This window comes from Mustela nivalis, assembly GCF_964662115.1.
Source record: "Mustela nivalis genome assembly, chromosome: Y".
Lineage (NCBI taxonomy): Eukaryota > Metazoa > Chordata > Mammalia > Carnivora > Mustelidae > Mustela > Mustela nivalis.
Window position 1 is genome coordinate 30,393,014 of NC_139041.1, and position 26,965 is coordinate 30,419,978.

At 41.3% G+C, this 26,965-nt stretch overlaps 1 protein-coding gene across 12 annotated transcripts in view; it reads left to right on the forward strand.

Moving 5' to 3' along the window:
* Positions 1 to 851: 851 nt before the first annotated feature.
* The window catches only part of LOC309856859 (lysine-specific demethylase 6A-like), a 193,197-nt gene continuing 167,083 nt past the window's right edge, over positions 852 to 26,965 (forward strand). For 4 of the 12 annotated variants that reach the window (XM_082718560.1, XM_082718557.1, XM_082718552.1 and 1 more), the window contains exons 1-3: positions 887 to 1,394; positions 1,603 to 1,666; positions 10,484 to 10,592. In XM_082718560.1, coding sequence (XP_082574686.1) covers positions 1,243 to 1,394; positions 1,603 to 1,666; positions 10,484 to 10,592 — 325 coding nt within the window. In that variant the 5' untranslated portion in view covers positions 887 to 1,242. Of the gene's footprint in view, positions 1,395 to 1,602; positions 1,667 to 10,483; positions 10,593 to 26,965 lie in introns of all 12 variants that reach the window. The other 8 variants (XR_014307372.1, XM_082718549.1, XM_082718559.1 and 5 more) reach the window with 3 other exon arrangements.

Below are 26,965 nucleotides of genomic sequence, written 5' to 3' on the forward strand. Positions count from 1 at the left end.
AATGGACTTTCACTAAAAATAATTTTTCTGATTTTTCTTTTTATTATAAAATAATGTCTTCCCCTCTTATTTGTTGTACTTGGCTCTAGTTTTGCCCTAAACTGCATGTTCTGAATTGCAATGTTCTGCTACTGACTTTCACTTTTACGGTTAACACACCCACATCTGGCAGTTTAGCTTAATTTGGTATTTTCCTTGGATACATGAATTGATAAACAAAAGGTGTGCAAAATCGTCATCAAGAGAACATTTGGAGAATTCAGGAAAGAAAACCCGCGAAATGATTCTTTTATTCTGAGGCCTCCTGGTCTTTACTTCTTCTCTTTCCAGGTGGTTGAGAAGAAAGGGTAGAGAGACAGGGAGTCGTGCGCCGTTATTTCCAGAAGGGCCAACAGTGCTTGACTCTTCTGCAGTTAGAGGTTTAGTGCTATGCGCTACTATGAATAACGCAGGTCTTACCAGACCCTGGAAGAGCCAACAACCACACAGGTCCTGAATTGCAAAGCACATAAAAGATATCCAGGTATCTTTCGCGAGCATTTGCATTCGTAGAACATCTTAGCGATTTCATCGTCCCCATCGCTTTCCTAATTTAGCCATTTTTATTCCAGACAAAAAGAAAGACCCTACGAGTACCCCCTCCCACTATCAGAGTTTACTTAACTAGCACTACCCAAGAGTTCTCTGCTTCTTGTGATTACGCTTTCCCTGACAGACGTGTCTATCAACCAATGACTTGTTCGAATTGACAGCCCTCCCGACCCCTGGTAGAGGATCGCCATGTGGGCGGGGCGGAGGCAGCTAGCAAGTTCAGTGGAACCTAAACTGACGTGCGTCAACAAAGATCATGTGATACGAACCGGCACGTCAATTGGCCGTGCCTGCTTTGGGGCGGGAGAAAAGGGCGTCACGGAGATTTGGGGTTTGCACTGTGACACAATTACAACTTTGTGCTGGTGCTGGCGAAGTTGGAGATTCCAGGAAATATTCCCTTTACTGCGAGCTTCCGCCTCTCCTGTTGTCTCCGCCTATTTCGCGATGTGAATCCGTAGCCGAGCCCCGCAAACCTGGCATCTGCTGCTCTTGCCATCATCTTGGGATTTTTCGTCGCCGTCATCCGAGGTGGAGGAGGCAGCGGCGATAAAGTTGTTGTGCCAGTTTTACGCGACGAGGGCATCCTTTTGAGCTCTTCATTGGGTGGTGGTGGGTTTCGGCATTGGATTTTATATTTGTTGTGTACTCATGAAATCCTGCGAAATATCTCTCGCTACCGCCGCCGCTGCTTTCGGCGATGAGGAAAAGAAAATGGCGGCGGGAAAAGAGAGCGGCGAGAGCAAGGAGGGGTCCTCTAGCTTGACAGCAGAAGAGAGGGAGGCGCTCGACGGATTGGACAGGTACGTCTGCCGTCATTCTCCCAGCTGATATCGCACCGGCTGGCGCGGGTCTCCTGGGAGGCCCAAGTACAGCTTGCTTAATGGTATCATTGGGGGCTTATCTCCGCGCTGTGCAGGCGGCCTCCGCTACTGAGGCCTTGAGTTCGGGAGGAAGCCCGGCAGTGGCTTTCCTGGAGTGTTAACGAGCTGCCTGTATTTCTTTCTACAGCCGTCTTTTCGGGTTCGTGAGACTTCATGAAGATGGCGCCAGGACGAAGACCCTTTTGGGCAAGGTAGGCAATAGTAGGCCCAGACTTTCATTCCCAACCTTGCAGGCTTCCTGCATCCATTGCCTCCGAGATCAGTCAGCGCCCCTATGGATGCGAACTAGAAGCATCTTTTTGCTTTTCTCTCATTCATGACATCTTGCTTACAGCCTTATGAAATGTTATTTTGTAGTTTGAGTGGCCGAGACGGCAGCACTCTGGTGCTCCGCTCAACAGTTACTTCACAACGTTTTGGTTAGGAGATTTCTGAATCCTAGCATCACGTTATACTGAATGTAAGCACTTCTAAAAATTTCCTACTTACATATTACTTTTCTCCTGGTGGTTGGTTTGTGATGTAATTTTTACTGAACGTTTAGATACGCTTCTTATATCCGTACTTTCAGAAGGAGTAAATGAAAGTTACTTTACAGCCGTGTAGAGTTTGTATTTCGAATTTAACCTGTAAATACTGATTTGCATGTGACCTTAAGTTTACTTGTTTGAAAGCTACGGAAACACTGCTGTGAATGCGATTGTAGGAATCTGGAATTTTTTTAAACCCCTTTTTCCTGTGTCTGATAGAGACCACGGAGGATTCCCTCTTTATTTGTGTGAAAACTTGTTGGCACTGCCCTTTAGTTAATGGCTGCTCCTGTCGGCCAAGATGGCGGGAAATAGAGGGAGGAGAAAGGAAGGGGAGGGGAGCTTTCAGAAACGGAAGAAATATAAACGGAAATAAAATCAGTAAATAGGCCTCGCTATCAGCTGTTGTAGTTTGATGGTGCTTAGTAAAAGCCACTATTACTTAAAAGTACAATTATAGTTCTCAAGTTTCAGATTATATTTGTAAGTCTAGATAATGTACCGACCTGTAGCACATGTTGTTACTCTTATATAAGCTGCTTCACAAAAGCCATGCAGTTTCCTTTTCTGTCATTTTTCATCTCCTGAGCAAAATCTGTCTAAAATGTCGGCTGCCACCTGGCACCATGAAAGTTGGTCTGTGTGCAACAAATACCTTCCATTATGTATTTTATTTTCTACGTAAAGCAAGTTAACTATGAATTAGATTACTTGATGCTACAATTGTGAAGGAAGTATTAAATACTTTTTTTCTTAATTTTCTTTTTTTTTTCTAAGATTTTATTTATTTACCCGACAGACAGAGATCACAAATAGGCAGAGAGGCAGGCAAAGAGAGAGGAGGAAGCAGACTCCCTGCCTAACAGAGAGCCGGATGTGGGGCTCCATCCCAGGACCCTGAGATCATGACTGAGCTAAAGGCAGAGGCTTTAACCCACTGAGCCACCCAGGCACCCCTATTAAATTCTTTTTAAGATATTTTTCTTCCATACGGTTTTGTTTGTAGTTTGGATTCCCATAATCATGATCCTGCAACCCACAATCTCATTTTTGCATTCAGTAGTTTTCATGGTAACTAATGACCAGAAACTAAAATGTAATAATTTTCAGTAATTTCACTACATTCATTGGGTATATAATTATTTCTTTAAAAATATCACTCCCAGTGTGGAACTCAGTATGATAGAATGGAAGCAGTACTGTTACAATTTAAATTTTATTTTATTTTATTTTATCTTATTTTTTTAAAGATTTTATTTATTTGTCAGAGAGAGCGAGCGAGAGCGAGCACAGGCAGACAGAGTGGAAGGCAGAGTCAGAGGGAGAAGCAGGCTCCCTGCAGAGCAAGGAGCCCGATGTAGGACTCGATCCCAGGACGCTGGGATCATGACCTGAGCCGAAGGTAGCTGCTTAACCAACTGAGCCACCCAGGGGTCCCACAATTTAAATTTTAAATGTACATTTATATTTAATGGTTTTATTTATTTATTTTTTTAAATATTTTATTTATTTAACAGAGAGAGATCACAAGTAGGCAGAGAAACAGGCAGAGAGAGGAGGAAGCAGGCTCCCTGCTGAGTAAAGAGCCAGATTCGGGGGACGCCTGGGTGGCTCAGTGGTTAAGCAGCTGCCTTCGGCTCAGGTCATGATCCCAGCGTCCTGGGATCGAGTCCCGCATCGGGCTCCTTGCTCCGCAGGGAGCCTGCTTCTCCCTCTGACTCTGCCTTCCGCTCTGTCTGCCTGTGCTCGCTCTCGCTCGCTCTCTCTCTGACAAATAAATAAATAAAATCTTTAAAAAAAAAAAAAAAAAAAAAAAAAAGAGCCAGATTCGGGGCTCGATCCCAGGACCCTGGGATCATGACCTGAGCTGAAGGCAGAGGCTTTAACCCACTGAGCCACCCAGGTGTGCCTATTTAATGGTTTTGAATTTTAAATGTTACATTAAAAATTTTTTTTTCATTAACATATAACATATTACTGGTTTCAGAGGTAGAGGTCAGCATTCATCAGTCTTTCTTTTCTTTTTTAAGATTTTATTTATTTATCTGACAGAGAGAGATCACAAGTAGGCAGAGAAGCAGGCAGAGAGAGATGGGGGTGGAAGCAGGCTCCCCGCTGAGCAGACAGCCTATGCAGGGCTCAATCCCATCGATCCCCACACCCTGAGATCACGACCTGAAGGCAGAGGCTTAACTGACTTGAGCCACCCAGGTGCCCCAGCACTCGTCAGTCTTCATGTAACACCCATAATGTGCCCTCCTTAATGTCCATCACCCAGTTACTGTTATTGGCCTTATTTATGACTGAAAGTAAAATACAGCATCTTAAAATAGGACTCTTGGGCATAGTGATTCTATCACTATTTCTAGAAAGAGTTAATACAAAAAGAAGCTACAAAAACATACTGGAAGTTACCTTTTTTTTTTTTTTTTTTAAGATTTTATTTGTTTATTTGACAGACAGAGATTACAAGTAGACAGAGAGGCAGGCAGAGAGAGGGAGGGAAGCAGGCTCCCTGCTGAGCAGAGAGCCCGATGCGGGACTCGATCCCAGGACCCTGGGATCATGACCTGAGCCGAAGGCAGTGGCTTAACCCACTGAGCCACCCAGGTGCCCTGGAAGTTACCTTTTTGTAAGGAAAATCTACACTTAAATCTCCTTTTGTGTCAACCTCTAGATACAAGAAGAGGAATCATAAGAAATTCTTCTCAAGGTGGAAGGAACAAACAAGTTGGAAGGAACAAAAACACAACAGAACTTTCTCTTGTTTAAAGTGCTTTTCCTGGTCAACTTCCATAACTGGCCTTTTTCTTACCAATTATTTTATTTTTCCTTTTGCTGAGCTTAAGTTGGTGGCTTAGGGCTTTTCAAATAGTAACTTGCAGTTTTCCTGGGTGTTTCCCCTACATATACTTAACATACACATACTAATAAGCTTGTTTGTTTTTTTCTTTTTAAATCTTTTGCTATGGGAGGAAAGGATGTCATCTCAGTCATGAAATCAGGATAGAAGGAAAACTGTTTTTCCTCCCTTACACTTAATAAAAATGTATGACACACAATAAACTCTGTTGCCAGAGCACCAAAGTAACATACCACCAACTCTTTAGTCTTAAAACAATTATCCAACTGCTTCTGAACACGTTTGCTGAAAATCTTTTTTTTTTTTTTTAAGATTTTATTTGACAGAGAGAGATCACAATTAGGCATAGAGGCAGGCAGAGTGAGAGAGAGGAGGAAGCAGGCTCCCTGCTGAGCAGAGAGCCCGATGCGGGACTTGATCCCAGGATCCTGAGATCATGACCTGAGCCAAAGGCAGCGGCTTAACCCACTGAGCCACCCAGGCGCCCCACGTTTGCTGAAAATCTTAACATATCCATCCAATTCAACCAAGATAGTTACTACCAAAAATTTATTTATTTATTTATTTATTATTATTATTATTTTTAATTTTTATTTATTTGAAAGAACACAAGTAGGCAGAGTGGCAAGCAGAGAGAGAGGAGGAAGCAGGCTCCCTGCTGAGCAGAGAGCCCAATGCGGGACTCGATCCCAGGACCCTGAGATCATGACCTGAGCCGAAGGCAGCGGCTAACCCACTGAACCACCCAGGCGCCCACTACCAAAAATTTAACAGACTCTTACTTATAGGATGGTTTTTTTTGGTGTAGGGATTATTTGGATAAAGAGGAAAAAGCTTTTTCAAGGTAAAGAGGAAAAAGCATTTTCAAAGCAATTTCAAGTGAATAATGATCTTTGGCCAGTAGTGTAGAACTAGGAAAAGCACATATCTTAAAAGGTTACCTTGTTATTTACCTCCACTTCTTTCTTTTTTTTTTTTTCTAAAGATTTTATTTATTTGACATAGAGAGATAGAGAGAGGGAACACAAGCACAGAGACCTGGAGAGGAAGATCCAGGCTACTCACTGAGCATTGCCCTGGGATTGAGTACCACATGGGGTTCCCTCCTCAGCAGGAAGTCTGCCCCTTTCTTCCCCAGCTTGTGCTTGCTCTCTCAAATAAACAATACCTTTAATAAATTAGGGATTTATTTAAAATGCTATGTTAGGGGCACCTGGGTGGCTCAGTGGATCTGCCTTCTGCTGGGGTCATGATCTTAGGGACCTGGGATCGAGCCCCACATCGGGCTCTCTGCTCAGCGGAGAGCGTGCTTCTTCTCTCTTTCCTGCCTCTCTGCCTACTTGTGATCTCTCTGTCTGTCAAATAAATAAAATCTTTAAAAAAAATGCTGTTACCTTTAAAATGTGAAGTTTATTGTTTTATTAATGTAAAGTTTGAAATTATTTTACTGTAGTCATAAAAGCTTTTTCTTCAACTGTAACTTTCTTACTTCTCATATTATTTCCCTGTCTTTGATTGCAGCAGAAGGGCCATCTCTGTCGACTAAAATTCGAGTAATTCCATATTATCAGTTTTTTTTTTTTTAAATTTTATTTATTTATTTGACGGAGAGAAATCACAAGTAGATGGAGAGGCAGGCAGAGAGAGAGAGGGAAGCAGGCTCTCTGCTGAGCAGAGAGCCCGATGCGGGACTCGATCCCAGGACTCTGAGATCATGACCTGAGCCGAAGGCAGCGGCTTAACCCACTGAGCCACCCAGGCGCCCCATCAGTTTTTACATTTCATCCATTTTGTTTACATTTTTATTTTGGTATGTACTAGTGTCATTTCATCTATTCCAGAGTTCCCAGTGGATGTCTGAGACCACAGATGGTACCATACTCTATTATTACCATATCATATACGTCAGAGATTTTAAGGTCTAGGTCAGGAACACTAAGAGATTAATAGCAATAACTAATAGTAAAAGAAAATACTTTATAGGTATACTCAAAAATTATTTGAATGTGGTCTTTCAAAGTATGTTCTACTGGACTTACCATTCTTGTGATGATGATATGTGCTATGTGATAAGAAGCAGGAAGTTGAATGATACACACTACTCTTGATCTTCCGAGGTACAGAGTGCAGTTGACCATAGATAATAGAAGTTGAGATTAGTGTAACTTCAAACATGCAGAAAACCTGTAAGACTAGTGTAACTTCAAACATGCAGAAAACGTGTAAGAATAGAACAGTTAAAGAACCAACATTTAGCCTTTACCCTGGATCTCCATTAAAGAAAGGAAAAAAAATACATATATAGTCCTCTACAACACTATTATACTACCATTCATTATATTCTCACTGCTGTTACTTTCATTCCTGTTACTTATTCTATAACTGGAAACCTGTACATCCCATTCCTTTACCCATTTTCTCCATTCTGGCAACGTAAGTTTATTCTCTAATATGAGTCTGTTTTGGTAGCCTGTAGTTTTCAGGTATTATAAAGCAATAAGTTTTGTATCTTGTATTCTTTTTTTTTTTTTTTTTTTTTAAGATTTATTTTTTTATTTGAGAGAGAGCACGCAGGAGCAGGGTGAAGAGCAGAGGGAGAAGCAGACTCACTGAGTGGGGAGGCCAATGTGGAAATGGATCCTGGAACTGTAGGATCATGACCTGAGCTGAAGGCAGATGCTTAACTGACTGAACCACCCAGGTGCTCTTGTATTTTTTATTTTAACCATCTGCCAGATAGAACTATAGGTACTTGGATAAGAAAGGATCTTGAAATTTTATCTCCAAATGATAGTAATTTCTGGGATCTAAGTATATATTCACATTTTCATGGTTATAATTTGGTGTTTATGCATATGTAGATAGCTAACAGAATGATAACTGAAAGCAGTTCTCTTTGAAATCTTCTTCTTCTTCTTTTTTTTTTTTAAGATCTTATTTATTTTAAGAAAGAGCACAGGACAGCTGGGGGAGAGGGATAGGGAGAGAAAATCCTGAGCAGACTCCCCATAGAGCTTGAGCTTCCTCCAGACTTGACCCTGAGATCATGACCTGAGCTGAAACCCAAGAGTTGGATCCTCCATGGACTAAGCCACATGTGCCCCTTCTTTTAAATTTAACTGTAGGGATAACTGAGTCACCTCAGAAGAGCTTTATTAATGAGGTATCTTTAAACTTTTAGAAATATTTATGCTGTGTGTGAAATACATATATTTTTCCCTCTAGTTTTGTAATGTTTTTTTTTTTTTTTAAAGATTTAATTTATTTATTTGACAGAGATCACAAGTAAGCAGAGTGGGGGGGAAGCAGGCTCCCTGCCGAGCAGAAAGCCTGATACAGGGCTGATCCCAGGATTCTGGGATCATGACCTGAGCCGAAGGCAGAGCTTTATTTAACCCACTGAGCCACCCAGGCGCTCCTTGGAAAGTGTTTTCATCAAGAAGATTATTTTATAGGAGAAGGCAAAAAAAATTAAGGTACTTTATATGGGGGCTCTCCCAGCACATTTTCTCATCCTAGTAGAATTGCTGAGGAGGTTTTTTATTTTACTGAGAAGTTAATCCGCCTTTTTTTTTTGGGTGGGGGGGGTCGGGGAGAGAGATTTGACCTTAGTTGCTTTTTCAGAGCACCATACCCGGGAGTATTCCTGGGAGTAGACCCAGAGTATACATCTAATTGTATGTATTTCTTTTGTTGTGGTTACTCTTGATGTATCATATATTATAAGGGACTTAATTAGGATTTTTTTATTGGGAAGATTGAAACATTTTGAAGGAGAGCTTGTTATTATTTTCGAAGTGCAAAGTATAGAAATGCTAAGTCCCTGTTGTGTGCTAAGCAAACAATAGTTATCTTAAGATTAGAATTGTTATATCAGGTTTTTGATTGTTAAGCTTCTGAGATCACCTGTGGTTACTGATAACTCTAGAAAGTTGTTCTTTGAGATGTTTTAGTGCAAAATCTTCATTTCTTCCTCCTGCAAACTTATGAAGTTCAAAAAGATTGAATTCTTTATTATTTTTCTCTAAAAAAGTACAAGAGGGTATGTGTATGTATATGTTGGGCTGAGATAATATTAATAGTATGTTTGAAATATGAAGATTAGAAAACAGTTGAAACATAGTGTATATATATAGTAAATATGCTATATATATTTTAGTCTAAAAGTTACTGTAGTTTCTTTGCAAAAAGTGATTGATTATTACAAACGATAGCTATCCTATCCAGTAGAAATTTATTGTGATGCATGAATTTTTCATTGTATGTAATTTTAAATTGCAAAATAGAAAAAGTTACTAAGGGATGCTTAGGTGGTTCAGATTGTTAAGCGTCTGCCTTTACCTCTGGTCATCATCCCAGGGGCTGGGATTGCCCTGACATTAGGTTTCCTATGCAGTGGAGAGGCCTGCTTCTCCCTCTCCCTCTGCCATTGCCTTGCTTGGTTTTTTATCTCTCTGGCTCTCTGGCTTTTTATCTCTCCGTTAAATAAATTAAGTAAATAAAATCTTAAAGGAAAAAAAAAGAAAAAGTAAAAATAAAAAGAAATGGATGAAGTTAATGTTAATAATATATTAAATCAAATTTTCCAAAGTTACTTTACTTAATTATTTTGATTTTTTTTTTTTAAAGATTTTATCTGTTTATTTGCCAGACAGAGATCACAAGTAGGCAGCAGGGGGCGGTGGGGCAGGCTTCCCGCTGGCAGAGCCCAATGTGGGGCTTATCCCAGGACCTTGGGATCTGGATCAGAGCTGAAGGCAGAGGCTTTAACAAACTGCTGAGCCACCTGGGTGCCCTATTAGTGAATTTTTAAAAAAGATCGTATTTATTTATTAGAGAGATGGGAATGAGAGCCCACACAAGGTGGGGAAAGGGAGAAGGGAAGGATAAGCAGGTTCCTTACCAAGCCAGGAGGCCAATGTGGGGCCAGATCCCAGGACCCTGGGATCATGACCTGAGCTGAAGACAGATGCTTAACGAACTGAGCCACCCAGGCTCCCCTTATGAGTGAATATTTTATACCTTTTTTATATACACAGTCTTTCTGACACCTGTTTTCAAATTACAGTACATCTCAATTTGAACTTGCCACATTCCAAAATTTGAAAATCACAGGTTGTTACTGGTTACTGAAATGCAATAGTCATTTTCCCCCATGCCTATTTGAAAGTAGTGTTTTTTATGAACAAAGTTCAAAGTAATTATTCAGATCTCCAACTCATAAAAAGTCATTAAGGAGCTCCTTAATGGCAAGTTTGGCAAGTCTTTCCCCTCATTTTTGTAAGGGACATATTGATTCTTTTCATTTCTAGAGCAATTTCTTTTCTATAAAGATTTTATTTATTTATTTGATAGAGAGCGCAAGTAGGCAGAAAGGCAAGCAGGGAGAGAGAGGAGGAAGCAGGCTCCCTGCTGAGCAGAGAGCCTGATGCGATTGAGGGTTTGATTGGGGCCTGATCCCAGGACCCTGGGATCATGGCCTGAGCCGAAGATAGAGGCTTTAAACCACTGAGCCACCCAGGCGCCACTAGAGCAATTTCTTATAAATACACATTATCTCAAGAAGGATGCAGTTATATTTCTTTTCTCTTAATGCTTATATTTTTCATTTCTAGGCTGTTCGCTGCTATGAATCTTTAATCTTAAAAGCTGAAGGAAAAGTGGAATCTGATTTCTTTTGTCAATTAGGTCACTTCAACCTTTTATTGGAAGATTATCCAAAAGGTAATGTTTTTCTTTCTTAAAAGTTTGGCTTGATTTATGTATGCAGATTGTTTTTTATTTTTTTGTCTTGGGTAAATTGTTTTTATTTTTTTGTCACAGACAGCTATTGTTTTTTAATCTCTCCTAAATACATTAGATAATGAGAAAGAAAGTAGAGTAGGTAGAAATGTGAAATTTTATGTAATTTCATGTAAATAATAAAATGATCATTCCATAAAACTCTTTTTTTTAAAGATTTTATTCATTTGTCAGAGAGAGAGCGTATGTCTTAGAGAGCAGGCCCACACAGAATGGAGAACAGCAGGCAGAGGGAGAAGCAAGCAGACTCCCCACTGAGCAGGGAACCTGATGTGGGACTCCATCCCATGACCCTAAGATACAACCTGAGCCAAAGGCAGATGATTAACTCACTGAGCCACCCAGGTGCCCCCATTCCATAAAACTCTTAACACCTTACAGTGTAGATGGGTATTTTGCTTGTTGTTGTGAAAATCTGTTAAGACCTTTTTATTTTTATTTTATTTTATTTTTTTTAAAGATTTTATTTATTTATCTGACAGAGATCACAAGCAGGCAGAGAGAGGAAGAGAGAGAGGAGGAAGCAGGCTCCTCGCCGAGCAGAGAGCACCATGTGGGGCTCGATCCCAGGACACTGGGATCATGACTCGAGCCAAAGGCAGAGGCTTAACCCACTGAGCCACCCAGGCACCCCTAAGATCTCTTTTAAAAAGATTTTATTTATTTATTTATTTGTCACAGAGACAGTGAGCACACAGGCAGAGTGGCAGGCAGAGGCGGAGACAGAAGTCGGCTCCCTGCCAAGCAAGGAGCTCATGTGGGGGACTTGATCCCAGCACCCTGGGATCATGACCTGAGCAAGCCAAAGGCAGCAGCTTAATCAACTGAGCCACCCAGGTGTTCCATATATTTTTAAACATCTTTTTTTTTTTTTTTTTAAAGATCTTATTTATTCATTTGACAGAGGGAAATCACAAGTAGATGGAGAGGCAGGCAGAGAGAGAGAGAGAGGGAAGCAGGCTCCCCGCCGAGCAGAGAGCCCGATGCGGAACTCGATCCCAGGATCCTGAGATCATGACCTGAGCCGAAGGCAGCGGCTTAACCCACTGAGCCACCCAGGCGCCCCTATTTTTAAACATCTTAATTGGTAACCTAATATCTTGTTTGATAACTTTGTCTATAAGTACAAACGTGGACATACTAGAAAGAGTAAGTCTGGACAGTTTCCCAGCACCACCAAAGCAGTTATTAATTTTCAGAAGTGTTTTACAAATCTAACTCAGTTCTGACATTTTATACCTGGAGATGTTACAATTCCATGGGTAAAACGGAGTTCCTTGTATATGATAGCTCCATTTCAGATCCAGTTGTGAGTCAGGGTTGTTACCTGTGCTGCTTATCAACTCGCTATATAAATCACAGGTTTCACAATCCTCTCCTTGGGTTTGATATTCTATTAGAATGATTCACAAATGTCAGGGCAACATTTGTTAATTTATTATAAAAGATGTTAATAAAGGATACAAATGAAGAGGAATATAGGGCAAGGAATGGAAGTATCCTGAGCTCAGGAACTTCTCTCTCTTTGAGAAACCAGGGGTGTATTTACCAAATCAGAATCTCATAAACTCCTCTAATTCCAATGTTCAACAGTTTATTATAGAAATTAATTTGCATTATTTTCCCCATCATCCCAGCTTCATTTTGAAACTATTCATAAGTTGTCTCTAATGAAAAACAGGGGCGCCTGGGTGGCTTAGTGGTTAAGCCGCTGCCTTCGGCTCGGGTCATGGTCTTGGGGTCCCGGGATCAAGTCCCAAATCGGGCTCTCTGCTCGGCGGGGAGCCTGCTTCCTCCTCTCTCTCTCTCTCTCTCTCTCTCTGCCTCTCTGCCTACTTGTGATCTCTCTCTGTCAAATAAATAAATAAAATCTTAAAAAAAAAAAAAAAAGTGGGGCGCCTGGGTGGCTCAGTGGGTTAAGCCGCGGGCCTTCAGCTCGGGCTGAAGAGAGGGGGAGAAGCAGGCTCCCTGCTGAGCAGAGAGCCTAATGCGGGGGCTCATCCCAGGATCCTGAGATCATGACCTGAACTAAAGGCAGAGGCTTAACACTCTGAGCCACCCAGGTGCCCCACAAATGGTATTTCTTTTTTGTTCTTGATTTTGTTTTCCATTTTAGTTTGAAATATTTAAAAATCCACCTTCATCATGTTATATATAGTACTCAGATAATCAAATAGAAGTTTGAACTTTGAAGAATATTTCCCATTCCTTTAGAGTATTTTTTTTCTCAGAAATAATGGGGCTAGCGGCGCCTGGCTGGTTCAGTCATTAAGCATCGGCCTTAGGCTCAGGTCATGATCCTATGGTCCTGCTCAGTGAGTAGCCTGGTTCTTCCTCTCCAGGTCTCTGTGCTTGTGTTCCCTCTCTCTATCTCTCTATGTCAAATAAATACAATCTTTAGGAAAAAAAAAAGAAAGAAGAGGTAAATAACGAGATAACCTTCTAAGATAAGTGCTTTTCCTAGTTCTACACTACTGGCCAAAGGTCATTATTCATTTAGTTAAAAATTACCTTGAAAATGCTTTTTCCTCTTTACCAGATAATCCCTACACCAAAGAAAAACCATCCTATAAGTAAGAGTCTGTTAAATTTTTGGTAGTAAATATATTAGTCGAATTGGATGGATATGTTAAGATTTTCAGCAAATGTGTTCAGAAGCAGTTGGATAATTGTTTTAAGACTAAAGAGTTGGTGGTATGTTACTTACTTTGGTGCTCTGGCAACAGAGTTTATTGTGTGTCATACATTTTTATTAAGTGTAAGGGAGGAAAAATAGTTTTCCTTCTATCCTGATTTCATGACTGAGATGACATCCTTTCCTCCCATAGCAAAAGATTTAAAAAGAGAAAAACAAAGTTTATATTAGTATGTGTATGTTAAGTATATGTAGGGGAAACATCCAGGAAAACTGCAAGTCACTATTTGAAAAGCCCTAAGCCACCAACTTAAGCTCAGCAAAAGGCAAAAATAAAATAATGGGTAAGAAAAAGGCCAGTTATGGAAGTTGACCAGGAAAAGCACTTTATTTTTATTTATTTACTTTTTTAAGATTTTTATTTATTTATTTGACAGAGAGCTATCACAAGTAAGCAGAGAGGCAGAGAGAGGAGGAACCAGGCTCCCCGCGGAGCAGAGAGCCTGATGCGGGCTCAATCCCAGGACGCTGAGATCATGACCTGAGCTGAAGGCAGAGGCCTTAACCCACTGAGCCACCCAGGCGCCCCAGGAAAAGCACTTTTTTTTTCTTTTTTAAAGATTTTATTAATTTATTTGACAGACAGAGAGCACAAGTAGGCAGAGAGGCAGGCAGAGAGAGAAAGAGAGAGAAGCATGCTTCCTGCAGAGCAGAGAGCCCGATGCACGGGGCTCGATCCCAGGACCCTGAGATCATGACCTGAGCCGAAGGCAGCAGCCCAAACCACTGAGCCACCCAGGCGCCCCGGAAAAGCACTTTAAACAAGAGAAAGTTCTGTTATGTTTTTGTTCCCTCCACCTTGTTTGTTCCTTCTACCTTGAGAAGAATTTGATTCCTCTTCCTTGTATCGAGAGGTTGACACAAATGGAAATTTAAGTGTAGATTTTTCTTACAAGAAGGTAACTTCCAGTATGTTTTTGCAGCTTTTTTTTTTCTTTTTTAAAGATTTTATTTACTTATTTGACAGACAGATCACAAGTAGCAGAGAGGCAAGCAGAGAGAGAGGAGGAAGCAGGCTCCCTGCTGAGCAGAGAGCCTGATGTGGGGCTTGATCCCAGGACCCTGGGATCATGGCCTGAGCCTAAGGCAGAGGCTTTAACCCACTGAGCCACACAGGCGCTCCGAAGCTTTTTTTTTTTTTTTTTGTATTAACTCTTTCTAGAAATAGTCAGTGAATAGAATCACTATGCCCAAGAGTCCTATTTTAAGATGCTGTATTTTACTCTTAGTCATAAATAAGGCCAATAACAGTAACTGGGTGATGGACATTAAGGAGGGCACATTATGGGTGTTACATGAAGACTGACGAGTGCTGGGGCACCTGGGTGGCTCAAGTCGGTTAAGCCTCTGCCTTCGGCTCAGGTCGTGATCTCATGGGATTGAGCCCTGCATAGGCTGTCTGCTCATCTGGGAGCCTGCTTCCACCCCCATCTCTCTCTGCCTGCTTCTCTGCCTACTTGTGATCTCTCTCTGTCAGATAAATAAATAAAATCTTAAAAAAGAAAAGAAAGACTGATCAATGCTGACCTCTACCTCTGAAACCGGAGCCTGGGGCTCTTGCACCCTTGTGGCCCAGTTACCTTACATTATATGTTAATGAGAAAAAAAAAATTTTTTTAAAAGATTTTTTAATTTATTTATTTGACAGAGAGAGATCACAAGTAGGCAGAGAGGCAGGCAGAGAGAGAGAGGAGGAGTAGGCTCCCTGCGGTGCAGAGAGCCCGATGCGGGGCTCTATCCCAGGACCCTGAGACCATGACCTGAGCCGAAGGCAGTGGCTTAACCCACTGAGCCACCCAGGCACCCCAATGAGAAAAAAATTTTTTAAAATTTTAAGCCAGTAGCTTACCAATGAAATGCTATTTTGGTTTGAGACAGTATAGCATGCTATATGAGACTCATAATATGTATTCATAATCCACACGCAACTTCATTATTTAGAAATGTTTTAAATTAATGGATTTATGTGTTTCCCTGAACTTTGCCTATTCTGTAAATTGGGTAGTAGTAATATAGCTTTATGAATGCTAAACAAAAATTTGACTGGTAGAAAGGAGATTCACTCCAGTACATAGTTCTTACTAACAATAACACTTTTTTTAAATAATTTTTTTTTAAAGATATTATTTATTTGTTTGAGAGAGAGCCAGTATGAGCAGGAGATGAAGGGGGAGAAAGAAAGGGAGAAGCAAACTCTCTACTGAGCAGGAAGCCCAATGTGGGGCTCGATCCCAGGTGGTTGGGAATCATGACTCAACCTAAATACAAACGCTTAAGTGATGAGTCACCCAAGCACCCCTGTCCATAATTTTAATCACAAGGTAACTGGGCCACAAGGGTGCAAGAGCCCCTGCTCTGGGGGTCCCAGACCAAGCTCTACTGATCATCACTGACAGAATCGAAAGGCAGACACCAGTAATGAAACAAAAGAATTTACTTGTGAGGCTAATGCCACAAGGCTGGGTCCCGGGACCCATAGGATCTTGGAGGACTACCCAAGAGGGCCACTTTCACAAAAAATGGAAATCAGGCATAAGTTAGCAGGAGATGAAAGCATGATTTACTGCATATGTATATGTAGAGAGAGAGATTGAGAGATAAACATGGAACATCTTGGAGACTGAGAAAGGGAAAGAGCGTAAGTCTCATCTTTACTTGGGGCCTGGGGATTTTTTTGGCAGTTGTAGATTGGTGCATGTGTCTTCTTAGGCATCCAGGAGCCGGTCAGAACAAGGATAGGGTTTAGGTGTCCCTCATAAATCATTCATTCCCTGAGGTCAGGGGTCTTGGCAGTCAGTATTTGTTGTCCCTGGTCTTGGAGAAGATTTATGACAACTCTTCCTTGTATTTCCTTAGATGTTATCTATAGTGCTATAGATATTGATATCGATATCTATATCTATATCTATATCTATATATATAGATATATCTATACCATACAAGGAGGATGTATGCTATTTTCATATGCATGGGTAGACTGGGATTGGGAATTCAGGTCTGAGCTAGAACAGTATCCAGGGAAGAATGGAGTTCCTTCAGTTTCCTTGTCTAAAGGTCGACATTAGGAAGGCTGCAGACAAAGATTGTTTCCAAAGTGCTGAAAATGCTTCCAGGTTTATAGGAGGAAAATGTTGGTACATGCAGGTGGGCAGGAAGGGTCATGTCAGTCATTATCTTGGGGTCACTCATGGGGTTTTTGCTGACTCAAGGCAGTCCTTGTTGCTTGAGGGGGTAATTTCGGTTCCCATCATAGAATGCTTTGCCTGCAGTTTGCCCGTGTGAAGAGGTGATCTGAAAAAAACTTAATCAGTTAGAAAGTACAGACTTCGGTCAAAATGGAGGTAGTTGATGTCCTGTTTCATTAATTTCCTTAATTTTGAGAGCAAATAACAAAAATCCCTTAATTGAAATTACATAAGAAATTGCCTTTGTTACCTGTATTTAATTATTTAGTGTTTTTAATTTCTTTAAGTTTTATGGCTGATAATTTTTTATTTAAATGAGGATGAAATTTTGTGTAGATGATAGTATTTGGCTGGGATGTGAGTAAATATTCCAGGACAATTTGTATTGGAGTTTTATTTTCTCCTTGGTGAGGATAGGTTTGAGCATGTGGTAAATTAGCTATTAGGTAATACTGGTTTCAGTGCTTTGATTCCTGTATATTCACTGATGGGGAGACTAAGTTCTATGCCAGAAATGACTGTGTATGTTAAAATGATGCTGGCAGACAAGGTCTAGGGACCCAGAGGGGGTCCCTCCCAGACCCTGCCAAGAGGGTCCCTAGCCCACGCACAAGATGGAAGTCAAACTTAAGATAGTAGGAGGTGAAAGCAAAATTTATTGAAGATACAGAGACTGTGTTTGGGAGACTCAGCATAAGGAAGGATCTTGGTTTGGGATCCCAGGACATACACTGTTAGCATCTGAGGGGTGGGTAAAGTGGGGGGTGCAAATCCTAGCAAGAAAGGAGGAGGAAAATAAACAAAAAGATTTTTATGAAGTCCTTCAGTTTCCCTCATCTCAAAAAGCTTGATGAGCATTTCCTTTCCCTCTTCCTTTTTGTGTATCTTGAGTAAAATACTACTCTGTCCTGGGATATATAGCACAAAAACATAAACATAAAATGAGGGGAGCCTGGATGGCTCAGTCATTGGGCATCTGCCTTTGACTCAGGTCATGATCCCAGGTTTCTGGAATAAACCTCATATCGGGCTCCCTGCTCACTGGGAGGCTCCCTTCTCCCTCTCTCACTCCCCCTGCTTGTGTTCCCTCTATTGCTATCTGCCTCTCTATCCAAAAAAAAAAAAACAAACCAAAACAAACAAACAAACAAAAAACTTGAATAAACAAACTTAAAATGAATGCTTTCCAGTGATTGGTCTTTGGGTTTGTTTTTTTCCAAAACTAAGCAGGTGGTTTTTCACCTATATGTTATATGTTAATTCTTGTTGCATATATACATAAATATGTTTTACATTTGTGTATATATGTATACACATGTATGTATACACCTATAATGTTTGTATCTGTCATGTAACAAGTTTATGCATATATTATACATACATATTATAAAGTTACACTATGTATATAAAGCCATATATGTAATTTTTAAAGTATTTTATTTATTTGAGGGGCATGTGGATGTCTCACTCTATTAAGCGTCACCTATTTCTTATGTGGATCGAACCCAACATCAGGCTCCCTACTTGGCTTCACCCTTTCCCTGTGCCTGCCATTCTGCCTACTTGTGCTCTCTATCTCTCTGTTAAATAAAGGAATAAAATCTTTAAAAATTTATATTTTATTAGGGAGAGAGAGCACAGAAGCCAAGGGTAGAGGCAGACTCCCCAGTGAGCAGGGAGCTTCGAGTGGGGCTTGTTGGATCCCAGGCCTCTGGGATTACAAACTGAGGCAAAGGCAGGCATTCAACTGACTGAGCCATCCAGTTACCCCAAAAAGATTTCGTTTTTACCTAGTGTGGGGCTTAAACTCACAATCGGAAGATCAGGAGTCTTACAATCTCCCAACTAAGCCCTCTGGTGCCCCAGTTGGCTTTATTAAACTTTATAACAGTTCATTAGGAGCACCTGGGTGGTTTAAGCTTCTGTCTTCAGCTCAGGTCATGATCTCAGGGATAGAGCCTCTCCACTCAGCTGGAAGCCTGCTTCCCTCTCTCTCTGCCTGCCTCTCTGCCTACTTGTGATCTCTCTCTCTGTCAAATAAATAAAAATAAAAATCTTTTAAAAAAATTAAGAACAAACAAAACCTATGCTCTCTGAAAGGCTCATACATAGTATCCATACACCTTGGAGCACTAGACAGCCCTTACTATGCTTGAGGGGCATGCTTTTTATTTTATTTTATTTTTAAAGATTTTATTTATTTATTTGAAAGACGGAGATCACAAGTAGGCAGAGAGGCAGGCAGAGAGAGAGAGAGAGGGAAGCAGGCTTCCTGCGGAGCAGGGAGCCCGATGCGGGGCTCGATCCCAGGACCCTGAGATCATGACCCGAGCCAAAGGCAGCAGCCCAAACCACTGAGCCACCCAGGCGCCCCATATTTTATTTTATTTTTAATTGTGATTTATTTTTAAAGGTTTTATTTCTCTGTTTAAGCAAGAGACAGTCAGAGATGGAACCCAAACAGGGTGAGTGGGAGAGAGACAAGCCAGACTTCCCTTGGAGCAGGGAGCCTGAGTCCCTGAACCCTGGGACATGACATGGGCAGATGCTTAATGACTGAACACCCAGGTTGCCCCTTGAAGGACATTTATTTTTTATTTTTATTTTATTTTTTTTAAAGATTTTATTTATTTATTTGACAGAGAGAGATCACAAGTAGGCAGAGAGGCAGGCAGAGAGAGAGGAAGGGAAGCAGGCTCCCTGCTGAGCAGAGAGCCCGATGTGGGACTCGATCCCAGGACCCTGAGATCATGACCTGAGCCGAAGGCATCAGCTTAATCCACTGAGCCACCCAGGGGCCCTGAAGGACATTAAAAAAAATTTTAATTTTAATTAAAAATTAAAATTAAATTTTTTTTAAGATTTTATTTATTTGACAGACAGATCATAAGTAGGCAGAGAGGCAGGCAGAGAAAGTGGGGGAAGCAGGCTCCCTGCTAAACAGAGAGCCCGATGCAAGGCTCAATACCAGGACCCCCCGGGATCATGACCCACAGAGCCACCCAGGCACCCCTAATTGTTTTTCTTTTTCTTTTTTTTTTTAAGATTTTATTTATTTAATTGACAGACAGAGATCACAAGTGGGAAGAGAGGCAGGCAGAGAGAGAGGAGGGGAAGCAGGTTCCCCGATGAGCAGGGAGCCTGATGCAGGGCTGGATCCCAGGACTCTGGGATCATGATCTTAGCCGAAGGCAGAGAAGAAGAGAGAAATCACAAGTAGGCAAAGGGGCAGGCAGAGCGAGGGGGAATCAGGTTCCCTGCAGAGCAGAGAGCATAATGCGGGGCTCCATCCCAGGATCCTGAGATCATGACCTGAGCAGAAGGCAGAGGCTTAACCCATTGAGCCACTCCGGCACCCTTTGAAGGGTATTTTAAACAAAAGATTCATTAACAAAAACTACAAAAAAAAAAAAATAAAAATAAAAAAGAAAAGAAACTATAATACTGATTAAAAGGATACTTACTTACAGTCTGGGAATCAAGAGAAGATAGTGTTACCTGTTTAGCCTAGCAATGATAGGTGTCAGGCATTCAAATTTTGCTAATTCTATATAGGTCCTAGGTCGATGAAAGAATATGCAAGTGTCATAGGTATTATTTATGAAGTTACAAATAAATTGTAGTGAACAGGTGAATTTTCTAAATACAGAATTGGTGGATAATGAGAATTAGCTATGTATTTCAGAGGTGATATGTTTATGCATTTGTATTAGGTGATCTATTCTTCCAGGTAGAGATTAATGGAAAATTTATAAAATATACATATATTTTATTATAATGTGTATTTACCTAAAAGTTATTTATTTATTTTTAAAGAGAGTATATTTATTTATTTGGCAGGGAGAGAGAAATCACATAGGCAGAGCAGCAGGTGGAGAGAGACGGGGAGGCAGGCTCCTTGCTGAGTGGAGAGCCTGATGTGGGGCTGTATCCTTGAGATCAAAGGCTTAACTCACTGGGCTACCCAGTTGCCCCTAAATAAAAAAAAATTTTTTTTAAATATGTTATTTATTTATTTGACAGACAGAGATCACAGGTAGGCAGAGAGGCAGGCAGAGAGAGAGAGGGGTGGGGGAAGCAGGCTCCCACCGAGCAGAAAGCCCAATGTGGGACTCAATTCCAGGACCCTGGGACCATGACCTGAGCAGAAGGCCAAGGTTTTAACCCACGGAGCCACCAAGGTGAGTGGCTAAAAATTTTTTAATTTTTTAATTTTCTGTCTACTTTTTTTTTTTTAAAAGATTATTTATTTATTTATTTGACAGAGATCACAAGTAGATAGAGAGGCAGGCAGAGAGAGAAAGGAAGCAGGCTCCCTGCCGCGCAGAGAGCCGGATGCGGGGCTTGATCCCAGGATCCTGGTATTATGACCTGAGCTGAGGGCAGAGGCCTTAACCCACTGAGCCACCCAGGTGCCCCCCTAAAAATTTTTCAATTAAAGATTTTTTTTTAAGATTTTATTTATTTATTTGACAGAGAGAAATCACAAGTAGATGGAGAGGCAGGCAGAGAGAGAGAGAGGGAAGCAGGCTCTCTGCTGAGCAGAGAGCCCGATGCGGGACTCGATCCCTAGGACTCTGAGATCATGACCTGAGCCGAAGGCAGCGGCTTAACCCACTGAGCCACCCAGGCGCCCAAAATTTTTCAATTAAATAGGTAAATAAAATCTGAAAAAAAAAAATGTTTTTATTTTTTATTTTATTTTATTATTTTTTTAAGATTTTATTATTTGACAGAGATCACAAGTAGGTAGAGAGGCAGGTAGAGGGAGGGGGCGGAAGCAGTCTTCCCGCTGAGCAGAGAGCCAGACAGGGGGTTCCATCCCACGAACCTCGGATCATGACCTGAGCCGAAGGCAGAGGCTTTAACCCACTGAGCCACCCAGGCACCCCGGCCCCCCCCCCTTTTTTTAAGATTTTATTTATTTATTTGACAGGCAGAGATCACATGTAGGCAGAGAGGCAGGCAGAGAGAGAGGAGGAGGAAAAAAATAAGTTTTTAAAATAGGCTCCACACTCATTGGGAAGTCCAGTGGAGGGGGGAGGGTTCCAGTCTTTCTTAGCCTCCCAGAAACTCTGTCTCTCCCTGCACTCTATATCTTTAATAAATTCTGCTTTCATTTCTGGCTATCCTGAGTTGATTTCCATCTTGTGTGTGGGCTAGGGACCCTCTTGGTCTGGGGGACCAACTCTGAGTCTTTGGACCTGGTCTGCCAGCTTCATTGTAACATAGTCACCCACTTTTGGCATAGGACTTAGTCTCCCTATTAGTAAATGTATGGGAATCAAAGCATTAAAGCCAATATTACCCAACAGCTAATTTACCACATTCTCAGACCTATCCTTAGCAAGAAAAGTAGGAAGAGAGATTGGTATTTTAAGTCTCGGAAAAGGAAGAGAGTTTCTTTAGCCACTCTGTTGTTTTCAGGGCTCTCCATGAATTGTTTTTGCCAGTGGTGACAGGCTCACTTGCTTTGTCTGAAGCACACATTGGATCTAATGAGGCAGAGTCTGCTTGGCGGTCTTATGCATCTAGGTTGGGGGATATGAAACATTGTACTTTGCAGACTGTTTTGTGGGGCCTAGTCAGATTTTCTGAAGCCTGTTTTTCTTTCAGACCTGGAATCCCAGAATACTTTGCATCTCTCTTTTACACTTAATTTTCAGTTGATTGCCCCCCTCCCCCCCTTTTCTCAGTGGGTTGAGCTGCTGCCTTCAGCTCGGGTCATGATCTCAGGGTCCTGGGATCGAGTCCCAGATCGAGTCCCGGATCGAGTCCCGCATCGGGCTCTCTGCTCAGCAGGGAGCCTGCTTCCCTTCCTCTCTCTCTGCCTGCCTCTCTGCCTACTTGTGATCTCTCTCTGTCAAATACATAAATAAAATCTTAAAAAAAAAAAGATTTATAGTTTATTTTTTAGGGAGGAACAAGGAAAATAGAGTCTCTGGCATCTTACCCAGACATTGTCTTGAGGCATTTACTTCTGTGATTCTGAACTAGGGTTTTGGGTGTTTGGTTTTTTGTGGTTGTTGTTTTTTCTTATTTGACAGAGGGAGAGTGTGAGGGAGAAGCAGACTCCTCACTGATCAGGGAGCCTGACATGGGGCTCCGTTCCAGAACCCTGAGATAATGATTCATATGAAAGCAGACGCTTAACTGACTGAGCCACCCAGACACCCCATGAATTTAGGGGTTTTGAGAATACTTTGATTCTCAGCTTATCATATAATCATATGCCATGTTTCTCCTAATTGCTAATCATATAATATTTTTATTCCAAAGAGAATTTTCATGAAATGAAGTGATAGATTATTGAAAACATGACCTCTAAATTTGCTAAAATTTAACTCACCTGTATTTGAATAAAATGGTAATACAGGAAATTATGTAAATAGATAACTTACATTTTTTAATTTTATGTAATTAATTAATCAATCTTTAAAACATTTTATTTATTTATTTATTTGACAGGCAGAGATTACAAGGAGTCAGGCAGGCAGAGAGAGAGAGAGAGGGAAGCAGGCTCCCCTCTGAGCAGAGAACCCAGTGCGGGACTCGATCCCAGGACCCCGAGATCATGACCTGAGCTGAAGGCAGTGGCTTAACCCACTGAGCTACCCAAGCGCCCGATTTTATGTAATTTATTTTTAAAGATTTATTTATTTATTTGACAGAGATCACAATTAGGCAGAGAGACAGGCAGGGATGGGGCGGGGCAGAGAGTAGGCTCCCTGCTGAGTATAGAGGTGGGGCTGGATCCTAGGGCCCTGAGCAGAAGGCAGAGGCTTTAACCCACTGAGCCACCCAGGCGCCCCTATTTAATTTACTTTTAAAACTTTATTTTTTAAAGATTTTATTATTTATTTATCAGAGAGACAGAGAGCACATAACTCGAGGGGAGCACCAGGCAGAGGGAGAAGCAAGCTGCTCCGTGGGGAGTCTCCTCCAGTAGCCTTCCACTGTGCTGGTGATATGTCTCTTACTTTCTTGCTCTTCCAAACAAAGAAAATAAAAGCTTAAAAAAATTACTGTTGTAAAAATCCCTTTCACACAGTTTCTGTGAATGTAATATCTCTTGCTAAAAAAAGATTTCCATTGTGAATTATGGTTGGAATTAAGTACTCTTAAATTACTGTTTATACCTACTATTCTCCTCAAATGGAATGAACTTGAAAGAAATATAGTATATCTTAGTTTATTAAATGTACTGATGAAAATAATGTGGGTTAAGCCAGTGACCATTAAATACAACTGCATGGCTCCATGAAACCTCTTTTTAGGATAAATCTTCCTAGAATTGTAGTTTTCTTAATAGTTCCCAGTGGAAAATTCAATCTAAGGCCATGAAACAATGATTCTCTAATTTCAGAGTGTACCAGAAACCTAAGGTTGTGTTAAATAATTAATAAGACCCATTTACAGGTTTTTGGACTCAATTAGTGATAAAGACTGAGGATTTGCATTTCCAAATGGAATAGGTAACTGATGCCTCTTTTTTTTTTTAAAGATCTTTTTTTTTTTTCTTTAAGATTTTATTTATTTATTTGACAGATCAGAAGTAGGCAGAGAGGCAGGCAGAGAGAGAGGAAGGGAAGCAGGCTCCCTGCTGAGCAGAGAGCCCGATGTGGCTCCATCCCAGGACCCCGAGATCGTGACCTGAGCTAAAAGCAGAGGCTTTAACCCTCTGAGCCACCCAGGCATCTAACTGATGCCTCTTAGTATGGAATTATAGTTTGAGAAATGTTGACCTAGAAATTGCTTTTTTCTTAGCTCAATATTTACATCATTTGACTATTAATTTATTAGCATGTATTTTTTTCCTTTTAAGACCTTAAACATTCTCGGGACGCCTGGGTGGCTCAGTTGGTTAAGCAGCTGCCTTCGGCTCAGGTCATGATCCCAGTGTCCTGGGATCGAGTCCCACATCGGGCTCCTTGCTCAGCAGGGAGCCTGCTTCTCCCTCTGCCTCTGCCTGCCATTCTGTCTGCCTGTGCTCTCTCTCTCCCCCTCTCTCTCTGATAAATAAATAAAATCTTTTTTTTTTTTAAATAAATAAAATCTTAAAAAAAAAAAAAAAAGACCTTAAACATTCTCTTAAATTTGAACTTAAAAAAATGGACGACTTCAGTTTAGATTACTTTCAGGTTCATTTTCAGGTTATGAACAAAAATTAAAAAAATTAAAATTAAAAATTAAAGCCTTGCTTTAATAATACCATACTAAAGTAGTATTTACATTTTCTTTCTTTTTTTTTAAAAAGATTTTATTTATTTATTTGACAGAGAGAGATCACAAGCAGGCAGAGAGAGAGGAGGAAGCAGGCTCCCTGCTGAGCAGAGAGCCTGATGTGGGACTCGATCCCAGGACCCTGAGATCATGACCTGAGCCGAAGGCAGCGGCCCAACCACTGAGCCACCCAGGTGCCCCAGTATTTACATTTTCTGAGACATTTAAGTCTGTACATTTTTTTTTTTTTTAAGATTTTATTTATTTATTTGAAAGACGGAGATCACAAGTAGGCAGAGAGAGAGAGAGAGGGAAGCAGGCTTCCCGCGGAGCAGGGATCCCGATGCGGGGCTCGATCCCAGGACCCTGAGATCATGACCCGAGCCAAAGGCAGCAGCCCAAACCACTGAGCCACCCAGGCGCCATTTTTTTTTTTTTTTTAAAGATTTTATTTATTTATTTGAAAGAGAGAGAGATCACAAGCAGGCAGAGAGGCAGCCAGAGAGAGAGAGGGAAGCAGGCTTCCAGCTGAGCAGACAGCCTGTTGTGGGGCTTGATCCTAGGACCCTGAGATCATGACCCACGATACACTTTAACCCACTGAGCCACCCAGGCACCCCTAAGTCTGTATATTTTTTAAAAATTTTATTTTATTTATTTATTAGAGAGAATGAGAGCGAGAGGGTCAAAGGGAGAAGCAGACCAGACTCTGCCAAGTAAGGCGCAGGATATGGGCCTTGATCCCAGGACTCCAGGATTGTGATCGGAGCTGAAGGCAGTTGCTTAACCAACGGAGCCACCCAGGTGCCCCTGTACTGAGTACATTTTATGGTCGCCTGGTATTAATAGGTAATTCTAATGAAAACATCACTGTAAAATGAAAAACTTAATTCAGTCATATATAAGGGAAGTTCATTATGACTTTAACCCAATTAAAACGTTTCTGTTGAAATGATGTTTGAGTTAACCAGTTGTAGAGTATGAAGGGAAATGCAGAAACTTTACAAGAAGGGTCTAAACACACACAGACACACTCACTCACACAGATACAAAACTGAGCGTAGATCAAAATCAAAAGCAGGGGGCGCCTGGGTGGCTCAGTGGGTTAAGTCGCTGCCTTCAGTTCAGGTCATGATCTCAGGGTCCTGGGATCGAGTCCCGCATCGGGCTCTCTGCTCAGCAGGGAGCCTGCTTCCTTCTTTCTCTCTCTGCCTGCCTCTCAGTGTACTTGTAATTTCTCTCTGTCAAATAAATAAGTAAAATCTTAAAAAAAAAAATCAAAATCAGGCTGAAAGGGGTATTTTGTTTCTGATTAAAAAGAAGTCAAGGGAGGGGCACCTGGGTGGGTCAGTTGATAGAGTGCAACTCCTGATCTCTGTGGAGTTATCAGAAATTATGTAAAAATAAAATCTTAAAACAAAATTTAGAAAAAGTAGTACAAGGAAAAGAGATGATGATAGATTTCAGTATGCCAATATCATCAAGTCACGGTTAATAGACTAAGGTTCTTGGGTTCTCCAGGCAGTAGAAATAGCTAGAATATCAGGCAGACTTTTATTGGGGCTTATTCTTTTTTTTTTTTTTTTTTATATTTATTTGACAGAACAGAGATCATAGGCAGGCAGAGAGGCGCGCAGAGAGAGAGAGGGAGGAAGCAGGCTCCCTGCTGAGCAGAGAGCCCGATGCGGGGGATCGATCCCAGGACCCTGGGACCATGACCTGAGCCGAAGGCAGAGGCTTTAACCACTGAGCCACCCAGGCGCCCCTGGGGCTTATTCTTAAGCACAAAGGGAGACAGTACAAAGGAAGGAGTCCTTCCAGATTGATTCCCTGAACCAAAGACCAGGGGAAGCTTTTAAAGAAACTAAGGTAGGAAAGGTGTAATCTCTACATGAATAGGCGGGAAGAGATAGAAAGTTGGATGTACAGTTGCAGTGGACAGAACATGCTTTGATATGTATTATATGACTCAGGAGCATGTTAAATCTCTGTCTCAGGGTGTGATTTTTAATATCATGAGGGGAAATGTCAGTGATAGGTCAGTGCTTGGAGTCCGCCTTGGTGCAGACTGCTTTGGTTGGTTCTTTGTCAGGCTTTCTAGTCAGATGCTTCTGCATTCCTGTAGGATATGCTGCTCAGCGGTCATCAAGTTTTAGCTGTAAGGAATTGGGTTTTGTGTTCAGGATTGAAGG